This window comes from Bolinopsis microptera, chromosome 6 (assembly GCF_026151205.1).
Source record: "Bolinopsis microptera isolate Bmic1 chromosome 6, MBARI_Bmic_1.0, whole genome shotgun sequence".
Taxonomy (NCBI): Eukaryota; Metazoa; Ctenophora; class Tentaculata; order Lobata; family Bolinopsidae; genus Bolinopsis; species Bolinopsis microptera.
The window spans coordinates 16,271,928-16,291,622 of record NC_087077.1 but is presented as its reverse complement, the minus strand read 5'-3'; the positions used below and the strand labels follow the sequence as shown (position 1 = coordinate 16,291,622).

Sequence of the window (19,695 nt, the reverse complement as noted above, 5' to 3'; positions counted from 1 at the left end):
ATGATAGTCTGCTAAAATGAGTAAAACACGCTTTGTAACTGTTGTTATTAAGCTGCAAATGGAACCAAACATACTAAAATGGGACCAAACATACAAGGCTAAAAATAATTCACCCCGTTCCATCTCCACAATAATTTAATCACTAAAACTGTGTTGGAAATCTCTCCACTGCTTAGTAATATAATTGTACCGGGGGTTGCATTGTGTTAATGTAATCTGTAAAAAGAAGCTCTGAGCCCCAAAAGTGTTAAATGTCTTCAAACATACGGTTCTTCTTTGATCGCAAGTACTCTTAACTACTCAACAATCGAACTGCAACAACATCAGTAGTAGCTGTGACTTGACAGCTTACTGTCTATCACGACATTTTGCGACATTCAATGGACATTGTCATCTGAAAACCAACATATGAACATAAAAGTCAGGGTTGCTTTCTCGAAGAGCTTGAACACTGAACAGTGACTGGTTTCTCTCTTTCAGTTGAGGAACAGGTCATACACTCGTCATGATCGATATGCCTCGATAGATATTCTTACCCGCCCAATATTGTGTAAAAACATTCCACAATCCGCATTTGACTTCTTCATGTATTCATTTTTCATATCCGGATCTATTCATATGATCGGGAACTCTTTGCGCGCCAACTTCCTTCGAATACATTCGCACGTGATTGTTTTCTTCGCGAGTGCAAACTTCTCAAGTCTTTACTTGTCTAGGGGGTGGACCCCTATTAATCTCTGATAACATATATTTGACAAACTCTTCATAGTTTATAATCCCGTCTTTATTCACATCTATTAAAGCGAAGAACTCGTCTGCTTCCTCTTCACTGAATTTTTCACCAAATCTGTAATGAGTTGATAATAAACAATTTTTTTAAACAATTTTAATTTTATTGAATCTGTATATTATATAGAACACAATTCAAACGGACGCGGAGGCACTAAAATAAGATCATAATAAACACATATACAAATCAAGAAAAGAGCACAGTGGTGCGGATCATGATATTATTTGTATCTTTGTTTAAAATTATATGAAAAGATATAATATATTATAAACTCTTTTCGAATTCTCAGATGGGTCAAGTGAGTAGTGAGTACCCCATAAATTAATGTGACTTTTTTTAAAATTATGAAATTTTGTTCTCTTGTAGATGTGAACTGTAAATGTGAGCTATAAATTTGAACTATAGATCATAGATGTGAACTATAAATGTTGACGACATGCCAAGCCACAGAAATGATAATTAGTAACGGCTTCAAGGGACCGCAATTTGGGAGTTTGTTTGAATTTTCCTTCTCACCGGGCCGTGGGTCCTTCACATATTAACATTGACGGAACTAATTGCCACACTAGAAAAAGAAGTATAAACCCATGCTCCTGATAAAATTCGTCGGATGTACTACAAGCCATATCTCAACATTTTTCACCCTGGATTGTCCAATTTTATAGATTCCAGCAGGTCAACTTTTTGATTAAACAGTTTACGTGAAGTGCTTTCGTAATAACAATTTGCCTACCTGCAAAGTGCCCTCTTGAGTTCAGTTATTGTTACAAAACCGTCTCCGCTCTTGTCGAACACCTAGATTGAATAATTAAATAAACTTTCAAGACCACAAAATCATTGCAGAAATCTATTGATATTGGACTATCACTAAGGTATGCACATTGTACAATTCTGTTAGAGAATTTAATAGTCCTATCAATGAAACCATGGTTCCGCAATTAAATTTAAATAGCACAACAACAGGATAGACAAATAACTTGATGGTCACCTTAAAAGCCTCGATTATCTGAGTTTCGTCCTCCTCTACCCACACCGCCATGAGGGCCAGGTACTCTTCAAACGACAAGTCCCCTGAGTGATCTGCATCGAATCTTGATAACACCTGAGGTGAGTCATGAATTGAGAAGAAGAGCACTAGTTGAAGGTAGCATAGTAATAGCTGAGTACACTGACTGAACACTCAATTCCCGCTCTCAGTATATCTCTGATCTCACCCCGACTTTTCTCGAAAACGTACTACCTTACTGCATTGATTCAGTTAACTGAATGAGAATGGACCATAGGCATGCTGGCCCGCCAGATGAATTAAAGCGTACAAATATTTACAAGCATTAATATTTTAAGAATGGGTATTGGCCATTGGGTTGCCAAATAACAGGTATTACTGTTGATAAATATAATCTATGTAAAATAAGATGCTAATAAATGTACTGAAATAACAGGGGAATAATAAAAATAATAATAATAAAATTTGGTAGCTTAATAACTTAATAACAAATAAAGTAGAAACCTTCTGAATATCCAAGTCTGAAGGAGAATATCCTAACGCGTTGAGAACGGGTCCCAACTCTTCTGTTCCGATCGAGTCGTTTCCGTCCCGATCAAATGCGTTAAACACTTTTCTGAACTCCTTTATCTGCAGAAATTTTGATTAATAACAAAGACATGATAATGAGTAATGCGAATTTTTGTTAAATCTTCGTTCATTATGAGCAAATGATATTGTATTGCTAGTAATTTGTAATAATATACATAATACATTTCGATCTGATTATTTCATAACCTGGTAACAAACCTGGTAACAGCAACATGGACTCACCTGGGTAGTGCTGAACTCGTATCCAACCTGCTCATCTTGACTCTCTATGTCTACCACTTTATCAGGGTCATCTGGCTTTAGCTTGTTGTATACTGAAAAGGGAAACGTTTTAACAACTTGTTAGTAATAACCAGTGGCCGAATTGTAATATTTTATGATCAGTTATTTGTTTAATTTGAAAAATATCGATCATATCTAATCTAGTGATCGTCCCTAGGAATTTCTTGTTGAAGATTATATATCTCCAGGTGAATGTTGTATTTGTATCAGGCTGTCTTAGACAAAAAAAGAAGGATTTAAAGGCTTTCGCCAATATTAATATTATCAACTATAGATTTTGACTGTCTTCTTTTCACCTGTCTTCTTTTCAGTAATTAGCCTTGTAAGTACGATAAAACAATTTCACGGACTTATTAGTTATTCGGTAATGTCATAATCATATTTTTACTCTTGATATAAAACTGCTTAAACAGCAATTCGTTTTAAATAACATTTATTCGTAAAAATGCTATATTAACCGCATAATCACGATTCATAAACATCATAACGCGAGAATAATTATCAATATTTATTAATAATATTGATAATCATACGAAATATATTATATTATATACACTAGCTGTCAAAACTAAAACATATCATAGAACGTGGTTTTTAATTTAGATTTAAATTATAAAATTTCCGTACAAGAGATGAGGGATGAGACAATAATATCATTAAATCCGAAGTACGTGGTTTATTGCAGTGATGTTAGTATTGAAAAGTCACATACGGAATAAATTTTAAGAAAATCTCTCAATTTCAGGATTTAAACAATAATTTTTCTCTGAAGATCAAACCAGGTTTTTGTTGTTAACAAACTTTCCCATCCCCCCTAGTCCCTGTCAGTTTTTTACAGCAAGATTATCACTATGTGAATTTTCAGACATAAGTACTTACAGCAGATATCATCGAGAATGTTAAAATTATTCCTTAAAAGCGAGCATGATTCTTGATTGGGTTCAAAGCCAGTAGACTTTGAACGGGATTTCTGGCCAGTGGCCAAGGTTTTACCGAGTCTTCCGACAGCAAAAAACGGCATTTTCCACCACAAACCAAACAGCAGGCAAAGAACAATGACCGCTCCCATGTTTCGAACGTGTGATCTTCTCACAAAACGCTCTTTGTTTCACCAATTAGATTTGGTTAAAACTGGTCGGACTGCCTCTTATAATTAATTTCCAGGTCTGCCCTCAGTCAGTCTGTGTAAGAAAAGAGCATCAGAGCTTCATAAACTTGTGATGTTATTAAAACAACGCAGTGCGCATTGAGTATGTTTAATCCGATTAGGAGGAATAAAACAATAATCGTAACATCGCTTTTGATTTTGCAATTCAAATGTATCTCTTTTCAAGAACGGTAGAGAAGTCAATCTTAGTATAAAAGTAGAGCTGTAATCCGTGGATAAAGTTGGCATTCAAGACTCTGGGGCTTATTTCAAATTCTAAGGCCATTTCACAGAACTAGACTTACTTTCGCAGCTTCACGAATGGTTATGATAAAGTTTAAAACATCTGGAGAAAATGATTGGAGCCTTGATATCAGATAGGATGGTATAGTTGCTTAGCAACCAGATCACTTATCAGAATCTTGTATATAGCTCTGTAATAATATGTCTCTAGCTCTGTAATAATATGTCTCTAGCTCTGTAATAATATGTCTCTAGCTCTGTAATAATATGTCTCTAGCTCTGTAATAATATGCCTCGAGCTCTGTAACAATATGTCTCTAGGTCTGTAATAATATGTCTCTAGCTCTGTAATAATATGTCTCTAGCTCTGTAATAATATGTCTCTAGCTCTGTAATAATATGTCTCTAGCTCTGTAATAATATGTCTCTAGCTCTGTAATAATATGTCTCTAGCTCTGTAATAATATGTCTCTAGCTCTGATCTGTATGATACAGTTTCTTTGTGTATTTAATATGAAAATTGTTGTGATGATCATCGTGCTAGTAATATCAGAATTGAGACTTTCGAACCTTTCAATGGCAAAAAGCAGTTTATCAGTTTGTCAGACCAGAAAAAACAGTCAGTTAATGTAACTGGCTCGGGCTGTAAAATCGTATAATAAATTGTTGGTACAAAATTGTCAGATCTGTTATTTTGACAAATGGTGTTATCACTTGTTCATGTCTGTGACAACTGCTACGGTTCAAATCCCAACCCCCACTTTTGAATAATTAAAGATGGGAGTTATTGGTATTTAAAGTTCGAACCTTTGGGCTTGGATTTATGTGAATTAAGAGAATTAGTAAAAAGGGACAAGTTGTCAGTATTCTGAACAGAGGAAATGCGTTGTAGCCTGGGTTTGAACCGTCCCCGCGTCGCTTTCTGCACTGCAATCGCCTTATTAATCCTCCCTATCGCAAAAAACGGCATTTTATTCAACAAAAAACAGAGCGCTGGCACGTAATACTAATTCACAAATAAAGCTGGCCTTCTGCTGGCGAGATGGGTTAAAACAAAACCTCCATTGTGAGTTCATGTTGCTTAGCAACCATTGTCTCCCGACTCAGTACAGCTCTACATGTGCAATCAGCTATCCCTGGCTTGATTAAGATGTTGTAGTCACATTGTTCAATACATGTTTGTGGTATTCCGTGGTATTCGTGGTATATACTGGAGGAGAATTGTTGATTGTTGAACGGTTCGAATATGTAGGGTCACGAGGTGCTATTTCACTTTCACGGGGGTATAATGCATAATTGTGTGGACGGATTCATAATCAATTACTGGGGCTATTGTGTGGTTTAATCTTGAGTATTTCATGTTGTAGTTGCTATGCAACCAGATCACGGTTCTTTTGTTTCTCAATTTAAACGTGCTACAGCATGATAAGAAGGTTGGTTCTAACGCCAAGCCAGTCACAATGTACGTCAATTATAGTACAATATACCACATATGTCAGGAAAGGAAAAGGAAATTATTCTCTGGAAAGAAGTTTTGGCCATCCTTGATATATTTCAGGAGGAATATTTTTGAATCATGCTCAAAAAATTGAAGTGAACAACCAGTAATACGACTAATAATGGATATGACGGCATTATGTTCACAAAATACTCTTAATAACCTTCCCCACGTGACAGGTATTTATAACAAAGGCATTCCCCAATAATTCTTAGATATTTAGATCCTTCACCTGCATTTTTTTCCCTGCTCTTGCCGAAGGCAAAAAGATCGTAGGGAATAAGTAATCGGGTTTGGATATATGAAGTGGCCCGACGGTCCTACGGTGATGACAAAAGTCTGCTCCTTCGCAATATAGACCACTCCCCTATAATTATGTGTATAAAAGGAGGCAATTTTGCGCGCGCGACGCCAGCTATGTGTTAATTAATTACAGGCATAGCAACCAGTTTTAGGTGCTTGACGACTGTTACACAGGTTTCCATCGGGTTGCAATTTACTCTAATTCATTAATATAGCATATTAGTCATCTGAGCGGATCAATCATCAATACAAGTGTTTAGTTATTTTGTTGAAACAAGCTTAATAAATTACCGAGTGATAAAATTCAGCAAGTCGAAACAAATTAAATTATTATATCAACTGATAAACTCGTGGCCGAATATTTTACAGTTTATCGAAACTGAATGGTAAAAAGCGATTACATATTTAAGAACAGATGTTACTTTACATTTACATTCAAGAAGCAACTAAGATCAAGATTGCGGTATAGTATGCTTTTAAAGAATCCTATATAGTCGATGGTGCTGTAGATGTGTCGAGTAAGCATCAAAATGTATTAGTTTATGTTAGATACAAATAATAACTAAGATTAGACAGAATATTTTATTACAGTCAATAAAGTTGGCATACGATGCAGTATAAATATGACGTGACATGATCATACGCATCGTTAACAGTAACACGAAACAAAACCGCGCAACATATGAAATGATCTACAACCAAACCACATATAGAATATAGATCGACGGCGACACCTAAGATGCGCGCAGAATTTTCAAGTTCTGCACGCCTAATATAATGAAAACGATTATCACGTGCGCCAAACACCACTCTGGGATACAAGTAGAACAATTACATTGTAGGCAGTAGGGAAATTTAATCGTGCGTGGTGTTACCGCGGCGAAATTCTTGTTTTACAAGCAATAATGCCACACGTACTTAGTAACTTTCCCAAATAAGTAATCACAAAAAAAATCCCAAAACGTATCTGATATAAAGATCCTTCACCTGCAATTTTCTCTTTCTTTTCGTTGACATTCAGTTCACTCCCTCTCCTAAGGTTCACGGAGCTAATTCTCTTGGGTTTAGAGACCAGGTTCATAACAGAGAATGTCAGAGGATCTGGATTGTCCACAGGAGGCAGGTCCTCCTCGGGGGTGTAACCTGTCCTCTTCCTGTCATCGGGCTTTTTCCGCAGACGGAACCTTCTTAGCGTTAAAAACGGCATGTTTACGAAACTTCGGGTATAGAGTCCTATATCATGACGCTTCTTCGAGCTGGAAGATACAGACAACTAAGAATGTTGAAAGATAAGATATATATATCGAGAGATCAGAGGCCGGAGATGCAATGCACGGTCGACTTTATCTATTGTATCCGGCTGACTTGAGACTCAGGATTACGAGGTCAAAAACGTTTTTGCTTCTAGATCATACAAGAACATTACAATTGGTAATCATAGAACATTACAATCGGTAATCACAGGGTGGTTACATATTATATTTTAAAAGATAAAGGATTAGGGACTTAATTTGTTAGAGCTTTCGCTGACGTTGAGGTGGAAAAAACAAGCCAATATCGAGTTTTGTAGCCACAATTGCCCCGGAATAAAACAGTAAAGGATCACAAGATAGTTAAGTGTCATCAAACAAATGATACGACGTATTCCAGGGTGATCTGCTGAAGACTCAACTAGTTTCGGCCTTTGAGGGCCATCCACAGGAGTGTCACCTAGCAGAAGTCAAAAATTTAATAAACTGATATCAGAAGAATATGTCATATTAGTAAACATACGGTTAATTAATCTGAAAATCCATTGTAAAGTTATAAACTCATGGGGCAGAAAAAGAAACAAAGAGTAAACTCGGTGTACAAAAGTGAGAGCTAGGAAGCGGAAAATATAGCCGTACACCCAGTGATAGAACGTGAGGTGTGACCTGAACCAAAGATAACATTAATTGCCACTGACCTTGCTCCTATTTAAACCAATTATCCTGGCTTTAAATCTCTCGATAAACATATCCTCAAACATGTTCAGGTCATCTCTATTGCATTTACGGATAATCCCAAAGTTAAAACTAGAAAGTTTATCATCTAACATTTCATAATGCACATCGTGAATGTGCAGAGCTAATGATGACTTATTATAATGTTTTGGTTTGAAAGCTGCTCTGTGGTTATTCATGCGTATATTGAGGGGTAGCCATGTCTGGCCAAAATAGAAGCCGCTTGAACATAACTTACATTGAGCTACGTATATAACATTCCCATCACTACAATTTAAACTCATATCTAGTTCACATATCTGATTGTTAACAATAAATTTCCCATCAGCGTTGTTTTCCGTGAGTTTGCAAGTCAGGCATCTTGGTCTTTTACATGCTTGTGATGAGGTGTTGTTGTCTCTTCTAGACTGTTCCACGTATTCTGCTGGTGTAGTGGCGAATTTTCTTCGTTTGAAGAGTTGGTCACTTATGTTACTGCCTCTTCTATTTGCGATAGTGATGGATACGTTCTCACCAATTATGTGTTCGATAGTCTGTTTCTTAGATTCTAGGAACATTCTGAGGTCTTTTAGTTCTTTGCAGTATTGGGCAGATAGTATCAAATTAGTAGAGGTTTCCTCCTTTTTCTCTACATCCGTTTTCTTAGGTTTCAGACGTTCATTCCTATTTCCTATCTACCAAATTCACCTTTTCTAGGACAATCTTAAGTTCCTGCTCATCATAGCCACTTTTCTTCAGGTCCGAAATTATGTCTTTAGCTGCTTTATCAAATGCTTTCTCGTCTGAGCATATGGTTCTTGCTCGTAGTAGTTGTGAATACGGGACGCTTTTGAATACATGAGGAGGGTGGTAGCTATTCCTTTGTAAAAATGATCTGTTATCTGTTGGTTTCTGGTATAATGATGTCGCTATACCGAAAGTCCCATTTTCTGACTGCCTTATTTTAACTAAAACATCCAGGAAGCTAAGTTCCCTGCCTATTTCCTCAGTGAATTCTATCCCATATGCTGCAGCTTTACTATTGAGTAGTTTGACAAAATCGTAGAACTCTTCTTCTGTCCCTGACCATATACCAAAAATATCGTCGATGTAACGTTTCCAGAGTTTAACAAATAAGTCCCAGTTGTCGATGTTCTCTTTTAGGAAAATCTTCAAAAATTTCAGAAATGTATCTGCTAAGGGTCTTGAGATCGAACCGCCTGTTGGTACACCTTTGATGGCTCTGAAAAACTCTCCTCTGTATTCTAGTGTCGAGTTCTGTAGACAAAAGTTGATACTTGTCATCATGCCTGATTTGATGTTTGGGGCGAGCGTTGTATCTTCTTCTAGTGCTGCATTAACCGACTGTCGGACGATATCCTGCCTCATACTAGGATATAGAGCTCTCACGTCCATCGTGAATAAAAGGTCCCTTTCATCTAAAACAAGGTCTTTGATTTGACGTAGAAAATCACTGGTGTCTTTTATATATTCATCGTTTGAGTAGTTCCGTGAAACCTGTCCGAAGTGATGGGCTATATATTTCTCCAGCCTCATTGTGGGGGACTGTGTTAGAGCGTGTACCAATCTTGAGGGAGGGATCTTTTTGTCCCTGATTTGTTCCGCTTCTAGTTTGTGAATTTTGAATATAGGGTAAGGAATACCAGTTGTTGTCTTAAAACATGTTTTCCTAAGTTTTCCACCCCGTTCCGTGTATCCAGTGATGGTTTCTAAAATTTTGCTGTTAAAAGAGCCTCCGCTGATTAATCTCTCAATCATGGACCTCTGCTGTTGAAGTATTTGGTCGTTAGGGTCTGTAACTAGTTTGTTGTAACTATCTGATTTACTGAGTTCTGAACTGATAGCCGTGTCCACACGTTCTACCCAATCAACACGAACTTTGAGGGGAAGGACTTTTCGGTCTACCCGACCAATACAGATACACCAAGCGGATTACAATAATCTTTTATCGGAATACGTTATGCCATCTTTTCATCATTGGGAAACCATACTCAATAAGAATACTGTTAAACTTACGAATCGCTCATGCCAACTTAATCTTCTGAACACTTGTGTTGATAATGAGTCCCTCGACGTTCTATCCTCAGTACAGCCGAGAATTGGGAAATCATTTCATTACCCTGATTTAGAACTACAGATGAAGGACATATTATCAAAAACAAGGAAGAGTGCTATTGATCTTGGTATAATGGAGGCATCAAGGGACATCTCAAAGTTACGTGGCATTGAAAACCAGATGCTTACACAAGCTGCAGATACCTTATCAGATCAACAGATGCTACAACTAAGACGAAGTATGGACAGAACACAATCACATATCAGATCAAAACTGTCATATAAACACTCAAACAAATTAACTCATCATGGCAAAGTACCGTCCTCTCCACAACATCCTACCATAATCAAGAGAGCAGAACGTTCCAAGGGACAGCAAGCCTATAAACAGAGATCCAGGAAAGCTTATAAACAACGAAGGCAGTCAGCTAAGAAGGAACGGCTTTCAGAAAGACTCAGGACAATTGACGAGTCAAATATGGTACTTAATTTCTCGGATATACCTCTACCAACAGAGGCAAAACTCTACCTTGCCAAGGGTACGGGGTTCGTCACACCAAGAAAACCAGACAGAGACAGACTTAATTATGATGTCAGGGAATTTGTTAGAAACATAGCATGGAGGGCCCATCACAACAAAAACAGGGAGGAATGTGACGATTACCATACCAATCAGCAAGAAGACTTCCCTAGATCACTTTACATCAAACGAACAGGATGGTCCCAGAATTTAGAACCAGGGATTGAAAAGTTGAAAACTGAGCTGAAACAATTTGTGGACCAACTCGAACTCAGTACACCACCATCCAATCTCACTACAGTTGAAATCAGAGGACAGAATTGGTGTAAGAGTATGGTTAGACTGGGGAAATTTATTTTCAAGAAAGCAGATAAAGGGGGTAGTGTGTTAGTTATGAATTCTAAAGATGTGGACACGGCTATCAGTTCAGAACTCAGTAAATCAGATAGTTACAACAAACTAGTTACAGACCCTAACGACCAAATACTTCAACAGCAGAGGTCCATGATTGAGAGATTAATCAGCGGAGGCTCTTTTAACAGCAAAATTTTAGAAACCATCACTGGATACACGGAACGGGGTGGAAAACTTAGGAAAACATGTTTTAAGACAACAACTGGTATTCCTTACCCTCTATTCAAAATTCACAAACTAGAAGCGGAACAAATCAGGGACAAAAAGATCCCTCCCTCAAGATTGGTACACGCTCTAACACAGTCCCCCACAATGAGGCTGGAGAAATATATAGCCCATCACTTCGGACAGGTTTCACGGAACTACTCAAACGATGAATATATAAAAGACACCAGTGATTTTCTACGTCAAATCAAAGACCTTGTTTTAGATGAAAGGGACCTTTTATTCACGATGGACGTGAAAGCTCTATATCCTAGTATGAGGCAGGATATCGTCCGACAGTCGGTTAATGCAGCACTAGAAGAAGATACAACGCTCGCCCCAAACATCAAATCAGGCATGATGACAAGTATCAACTTTTGTCTACAGAACTCGACACTAGAATACAGAGGAGAGTTTTTCAGAGCCATCAAAGGTGTACCAACAGGCGGTTCGATCTCAAGACCCTTAGCAGATACATTTCTGAAATTTTTGAAGATTTTCCTAAAAGAGAACATCGACAACTGGGACTTATTTGTTAAACTCTGGAAACGTTACATCGACGATATTTTTGGTATATGGTCAGGGACAGAAGAAGAGTTCTACGATTTTGTCAAACTACTCAATAGTAAAGCTGCAGCATATGGGATAGAATTCACTGAGGAAATAGGCAGGGAACTTAGCTTCCTGGATGTTTTAGTTAAAATAAGGCAGTCAGAAAATGGGACTTTCGGTATAGCGACATCATTATACCAGAAACCAACAGATAACAGATCATTTTTACAAAGGAATAGCTACCACCCTCCTCATGTATTCAAAAGCGTCCCGTATTCACAACTACTACGAGCAAGAACCATATGCTCAGACGAGAAAGCATTTGATAAAGCAGCTAAAGACATAATTTCGGACCTGAAGAAAAGTGGCTATGATGAGCAGGAACTTAAGATTGTCCTAGAAAAGGTGAATTTGGTAGATAGGAAATAGGAATGAACGTCTGAAACCTAAGAAAACGGATGTAGAGAAAAAGGAGGAAACCTCTACTAATTTGATACTATCTGCCCAATACTGCAAAGAACTAAAAGACCTCAGAATGTTCCTAGAATCTAAGAAACAGACTATCGAACACATAATTGGTGAGAACGTATCCATCACTATCGCAAATAGAAGAGGCAGTAACATAAGTGACCAACTCTTCAAACGAAGAAAATTCGCCACTACACCAGCAGAATACGTGGAACAGTCTAGAAGAGACAACAACACCTCATCACAAGCATGTAAAAGACCAAGATGCCTGACTTGCAAACTCACGGAAAACAACGCTGATGGGAAATTTATTGTTAACAATCAGATATGTGAACTAGATATGAGTTTAAATTGTAGTGATGGGAATGTTATATACGTAGCTCAATGTAAGTTATGTTCAAGCGGCTTCTATTTTGGCCAGACATGGCTACCCCTCAATATACGCATGAATAACCACAGAGCAGCTTTCAAACCAGAACATTATAATAAGTCATCATTAGCTCTGCACATTCACGATGTGCATTATGAAATGTTAGATGATAAACTTTCTAGTTTTAACTTTGGGATTATCCGTAAATGCAATAGAGATGACCTGAACATGTTTGAGGATATGTTTATCGAGAGATTTAAAGCCAGGATAATTGGTTTAAATAGGAGCAAGGTCAGTGGCAATTAATGTTATCTTTGGTTCAGGTCACACCTCACGTTCTATCACTGGGTGTACGGCTATATTTTCCGCTTCCTAGCTCACACTTTTGTACACCGAGTTTACTCTTTGTTTCTTTTTCTGCCCCATGAGTTTATAACTTTACAATGGATTTTCAGATTAATTAACCGTATGTTTACTAATATGACATATTCTTCTGATATCAGTTTATTAAATTTTTGACTTCTGCTAGGTGACACTCCTGTGGATGGCCCTCAAAGGCCGAAACTAGTTGAGTCTTCAGCAGATCACCCTGGAATACGTCGTATCATTTGTTTGATGACACTTAACTATCCAGGGACTTACTTTAACCTTCTAAATCTATTTTATTGTGTATTGTAGTGCCTATAAGTATAATGAGTCCGACAAAAAAAGAGAATCAATTCAAGTTTCATGTCAATTAACAGTCAGTTGATAAGAGTCGAAGCAACTAATTGATCCATCACAAACAAAAAATTGGCGCTGCAAAATCAAGGATCGTTTAGTCCGTTACTTTGTAGACCAATCCCGAAGAGCAACTACGCATGACCAGTTTGTCAGGGTTGAAGATGTAACAACGTGGAATATGATGCGGAATAAAACGTGTAGGTACGTGGCTCAAACAATATAGATAGTAGCAGTAGCAGTGATAGCACCAATATAAGGAATGATCTTCAATCAAGTAAACATATCAAACACCGAGCCGTATGGGCGTAGGGTTCCTGTTCTAGTGTTCTATAATAGGGTCCAACTGGTACAATTATGTAGGGTCCACAATCATATATAATACACTCTACAGTCGTAAACGTATGATGATTCATTTAAAGTTAAGATATTCAACTGATTGATTCATTAAATTAATTATTAAGGCTCCTCAAAGCCAAGCCTGAACCAATGCCTTATAGTTAGTAACTACAAGAAATACTCTAATTTTCCGCGGAAGCAGTCGCAGCAATTCGGTTTTGTTTGTTCACGTTTTTGCAGTACAAGAAATACGTGACTAATCACAGGCACGTCTCACAGAGCCGCATCCCATTAAGTAGATAAAGGTATCTATTAGTCTTTTAACGGAAAGATGTTAATCGTACCCTCACAAAGACTTACGCTGCTCTGAACAATAGGTCAACAGAAGATATCAGGATTTGTGAAGGGGTAGGAGGACTGAAGCCGCAGGTACTGGTGCACATTTAGCCTCGACCATCGTTTAGTTAAATAGTTTGTGAGCGAGTATAACGATAAGAGCCAGGTATCAAATGCCGTGTAATTCATTGATATATTATACTGCTTGTTAAATGTAGCTGCCGATTCAAATAGTTACTGTTAGTAAACCAAATAAATATGGGTATTTTAATGGAGTGCTGCTTAATAGCATACTATATAGTGCTGAACAATTGAGAATCTAAACTAAGGGTTATACAGCATTACCAAATGTTAAGTAGACAGATTATGTTCCATGACCAAATGTTAAGTAGACGGGTTATGTTCCGCGACAAGATGAGGGGTATGCCCTTGTGTTAATAAATGTGTTTGTTTAATGTCCCTCTATAACATAGTTATGCAGTGGAAGTAGAACAATTTGAGTGCTCTAATTTCTGATTGCCAAGTAGGTGTAAAGATCTGTATTAAAGTTAAACTAAACCTCATGAAATAACCCGAAATAGCCGAGCAAGTGAACTGTAATATTAATAACAAATAACGTATTAGTATTAGTAACAGTAAAGTAGCGAGTGGCACTGATATCGGCAAGCATTTGCAGCTCCTACTGAAGGTAACTACTGGTGGTAGTGGTATGCAATCGTGCGAGACGTAAACGTTGTGCCGCCACCTTCTTTTAACTTTATTATTTCAATACACTGTCCACACATGCAGATATTTTAAAATTTAATATCTTCAGCTCCGTTTATCGAAATCAGATATAGCTAACAAATGTGTTACGGGAGACTGGATACACACAGAAAACGTTATGGTATCGTAATATAATATCATTACGGTAGTATAATTACTAATAATGGGATAAATTAGGCGTGGCTTTTGCAAGTCCAATTGTTACTATAGAATAATAGACCGTGCAGAATAATATCTGGCAAGATTTGAAGTTGTAGTGCAAGTGTAGAACTGATATTAAGCTGAAAACTGTAAAGCCGAGCAGAATGAGACCGTTTTTGCAGAACGCAAGTATAAATATAATCTGCACCACAACTTTATAATCTTTAATCTGGTACAGCCCTCGTTAAATTCAATGTAGTATAATATCATCAACCGCATATAATTGCCTAAATGATTAGTATTCGATTGCCGATTACAATTGCATGAAAAAGTGCAGCTTAAACGGACAATAGACTGATAAGAATTGAGAACGACCTATTTAGATCACGAAATGGAGCAGTGTGAAACTTTGTCAGCCACAATGACAATGCCACCTGGCTGTATCTTTTTGAACAGCTTGACACAGCAGTCAATACACCATTTATAAAAAACACAGCCACTTAATTTTAAATTACTTCAGATAGCGGTGGATTGTGGTTTGAATTGTTCAAGTTTTAATTTTGTTAGTCTTTTTGATGGTATAAAATAATAAAACGCCATTAACTGTTGGCTATTTAAGTTATTTCCGTCGGTAATTTGCAGTTAAAAATTGCGTAATTGTTTTAATTAATCATTGATTAGAATTTGTAAATGTGGATCGTTGGTAACAAATTTGTTGTTAATAAATTGATTTTAATTTCCCGATTATTATTTATTTCATCCTCACCGCAAGCCAATAATTATGAAATCAGCTTGTTACTATTTACCGTTATTAGAGTTCATTTCTATGCGTTTTGAAGACGTTTGTGTCATTGCTCATTGGTTAAGGACTTTAAAACTAGACTAAACTTTTTAAAATCTAACATAAGATTTTGAATGTGGTTTGATGTATCGTCTCCATGAAGGCCTCCAGAAGTAAAAACAACAAAATAAGATATAATCTGTTTTGTTAAGCATCCAGCTCCACCGTAGAAGCAGCTAATTTAAAAAACATAGTTTATACTTGTACAATGTACGTGACTGCTGCGAAGTGTGAAGGTACATCACAATTACATCGTGTTCAGATGTAGTAGTATTATTTAACAAGCATTAAAAGCACTGCTATTAATTAGTTAATTGACTGTCTATACCAGATATAAAGCGAAGGTAATTATGTTAAACGATGCAGTTCTAGTTATTTTTAACTCAAGTTGATTTTCCTTCAGATAAGGCATTAAAAATTAAAATGATAAGTAGACAGCATTCAAATATTACCAATTATAAAATACTAATTAGCATTTACTAACTAATTAGAAAATACTTTACTTACTAATTAGTATTTACTAACTAATTAGAAAATACTTTACTTACTAATTAGTATCTACTAACTAATTAGAAAATGCTTTCCAAGTAGCAATTAGTATCAAATAATTACAGAGACCAAAATGAGCAACACTTTAGAACCAATTACTGAATTACCGACACATTGAAAATATCAGATGAAACACTAACAGACACAGTCTACTACCACTAGCAGGTCAATTATAATCAATCCATGGATCGCATCACTAATTATACGTCACTGATTGGTCACGTGATCTAACCCGTCTTGGGGGCCGAATCAGTTTCCTTACCCAAAGTCTCCCACTGCTACTAGTACTACTACAGCAACAACCAAATAATCAGGCGGATTAGTAGACAGCAACTACTACACTGCATATACTAACACTAGAACAACTAGTGGACATATAATAGTAGCATATACTAACACTAACTAACTAACACAAAGTAGACCTCAGCTACATTAAAACATTAGCAGGATCTGGTGGATAGACTAGCAGACAGCTCCTCAAACCAGTACACTATTAAAGCATTAGTAGCTGAAATGCGCAAAAGTACTAGACGGGATTGAAGGTATCAAGGAAGAGCTGCTGGTGCTCTACAGGAGACTCTAGGGGAAGCTCAATTATTGAGTAACGACCGCCTGTATATATGCGTTAGAATACAGCTGAAACTCTCATATACGTGTTAGAAAGCAGCTGAAAATCTCATAAATGAAAAAGACGATGAGAAGGTATGATTTAACAAGATAATATGTCAGTGTGCAGATAGGGTATGCGCTGGATCACAACAAAATAATATATTCGAAAGAGCACCACTATCAACCACTTATAAAACAAACGGCAAGGAGAAATCCACAGTATTTTGATGTTACATTGTTACGTTTAACAGATTACGTATGACGATGGTCTAACGTAACACCACGATTACATCACAACAAGATGCAGGTACTCTACCTTCATGTCCTCATGACATGCAGGTAGAGTACGTCCAGCACTGGATCACGCAAGATCACCACATTCAGTAGCCACATGGAGACGAATACAGAGTCTGTTAGGCGTACCTAAACTTAAAGTGAAACGCCTGGTGTAGACATAACGGAACAGATCACTAGATAATGTAACTATTAACTTAGACTAAGAGCTCTGGACTCACGACATGACGCTCCTCCAGAGTGTGCAGCAATATTGATAAGCATGATCCATTAATTAAGTTATTGATTTAAACTCAAGAAATGACGATAATCTAAATCATATCTGTTCACGCGCGTAGAGGATGTTAGAATTTCAAAACACATTATAGAAGCAAATGCAATACCTCCTCAGTCTACGCACTTTACTATTGAACTCCAGTGCTGAAAAGCTTTATTGGGTGCGGAGGAGGACAGTTCAAAGCAATATAGCATTATGTTTAAATGAATATAATAAAATTAACATGGTTGCTTACAGGTGTTATGTCGGTTTAATATTGCTATCCTACGCCAATAAGTGACACATTTCTTATATTTTGCAGAAACACGGACAACTTTAATTGTTTTTTCCTGTAATCCTCAAAGCCGAAAGTAAGCCCGGTTGTCACCAATTCTCGGTTTCTGTAATCGAAAAAAACGAAAGTAAGCCCGATTATCGCCAATTTGCGTTTAGCTAACAGGTTTTATAAGTTCTAGAAAAACAAAAGTGACCTCAAGCGAAGCCTCTGTTGTGCCACATTAAACAAATAATCAGTCCCGCGAACTTGTTTATGTAAACTTAGGGGATGCAAATTGCGAACCAACATGATGCATGAATCTGAAAGAAAGGTCCGTATGAGACGCGAGTAATCAGCTCTAAAACTCTAAAACGGCCAAATTCACATCGTGAGCATTTCACATTGCAACTAACACAGTACTTGCTGATATGATACTAACTGAACAGTGTACAACACGTCAGATTGAACACAAAGGGGACCCTCCGCAAGACAAACGGAACTGTAAACTAAAACTTATGCTACCAATAAAATTCAGACGTGTTACCGTCTGCAATTACCAAAAAATGTGCAGTCCACTGGCAGATTTCATAGGGTCTGGTTTAAAAAATAATTTCCGTGAACTTGACTAATATATCAGAACCGAACCAGTGCATGAAATAGATGCCTCGCTTCACTAATATCGACAATTTGTATGAATTATCAATTCTAAATTGTTCTAAATTGGATAATTACAAACACGAGCACTGAACACTACTTGCTGCAATGCTGTCTGGTTAACTATTCACGTTGAAAGTAAAAAGAAGCCGAAAGATTGAAAGTAAATGAGTCTGTGAATCCCTGAGTCTGTAATACCTCACTTTCTTAAAAACCTCATCAAACTGCAGTACAAACCAAACGATAAGCTCGAAATTGTGTAACCAATAATTTCTACAGACCGAAGATTCAGACATCTAAGTTAGATGTTCTAACTGTCTGATGATGACTGATGCAATGTTAAGGAGCCGAAGTTTATAGGATACGGTTATAATATAGGTCACAAGTAACAGTTGTAACGTAAGTTACAGGTTGCATATTAGATCGTTCCTTGGCAAATATCGGGAACTTTACTTAATAAGTGCTCATCGCACTCGCATTCATGCAAATCACATACCTCTCCAATGAGAGCGAAGTCTTTCTATCCTGAAGCTTCAGACTGAATCGTGAGACTTACGAAATTTTCACATTATATCATTTTAGTGTGATGTTTGATAAATAATAATACTGTAGTATACAATTTGAATTTATCCTCTGAATTAAAATGCCAGAGTCTCAAATCTCAATGAATCAATCGTGCTTGTATGCCAGTATTATGCTTCAAAAGAAACTCGTCCGAATCCTTCTGGAACATTTGCCGTTACAATAAGAAAGAGTCTGCCACTAATATGCCACTAAGATGATATATTAAAAAACGGTGACACATTCTCAGTCTCTGTTTGTTGGTTATAAGCATGGTTACATTGTACAAGCTGAGACCATGTTCCACCGGTCGCACAACTTTCCAATCCGTGTATTCACCTCAAATATCCTCACCAAACCAAACAATAAACTCAAACTCGTTAATCGCTACAGACCTAATTTCTACAGACCTAAGTTTCAAACGATTGTTTGTCTGATGATGACCAGGAGCCGAAGGTAATATATTACAGGTTGTACTATAGCTAGATTACAGACTACAGTCATACGTAAGACTTAAAAGATATTATGTGTATCAACAATTTGTCATACAAAAAGAAACTTATAATTTTTAGTAAAAACTAAAAATGTTAACAAGGCGAGACCAAGCAACAACTGTCTATGCTAAAAGCTTGCGTTTTCGCAATCCACATATTCAAATATTTATCCTTTGAAAAAATCCGACAAATTTTCATGATTGCGTTCCTTTAGTTAGTTAGTATAACGAAAAATAATAAAATTCAAAACGTGTCACTTAGTAAAGAAAAACCAGTACGGTGACGAACTTGTGTGTGGCGGCTTTACGCACAGTTAGCAATAATAATTATCTATACTTTGAATTTTGGCATGAAGTGACAGTGTAGTGTTTAATAAGGAGCATCACGGCTCTCGACAGACAAAGTGAAACAAGGGAGGAACAAGGCCAATG

General features: G+C 37.0%; 1 protein-coding gene across 14 annotated transcripts in view; it reads right to left on the bottom strand.

Annotated features, from left to right (window-relative positions):
- Positions 1-31: 31 nt before the first annotated feature.
- Positions 32-19,695, bottom strand: part of LOC134817069 (uncharacterized) — a 109,358-nt gene continuing 89,694 nt past the window's right edge. For 11 of the 14 annotated variants that reach the window (XM_063826169.1, XM_063826165.1, XM_063826171.1 and 8 more), the window contains 5 exons: positions 2,610-2,701; positions 2,301-2,426; positions 1,779-1,892; positions 1,524-1,585; positions 32-847 (listed from right to left, as the gene is read on the bottom strand). In XM_063826169.1, the coding sequence (XP_063682239.1) occupies positions 697-847; positions 1,524-1,585; positions 1,779-1,892; positions 2,301-2,426; positions 2,610-2,701 (545 nt within the window). In that variant the 3' untranslated portion in view covers positions 32-696. Of the gene's footprint in view, positions 848-1,523; positions 1,586-1,778; positions 1,893-2,300; positions 2,427-2,609; positions 2,702-3,548; positions 3,726-4,866; positions 5,230-6,847; positions 7,139-19,695 lie in introns of those variants that run through there. The other 3 variants (XM_063826166.1, XM_063826173.1, XM_063826174.1) reach the window with 3 other exon arrangements.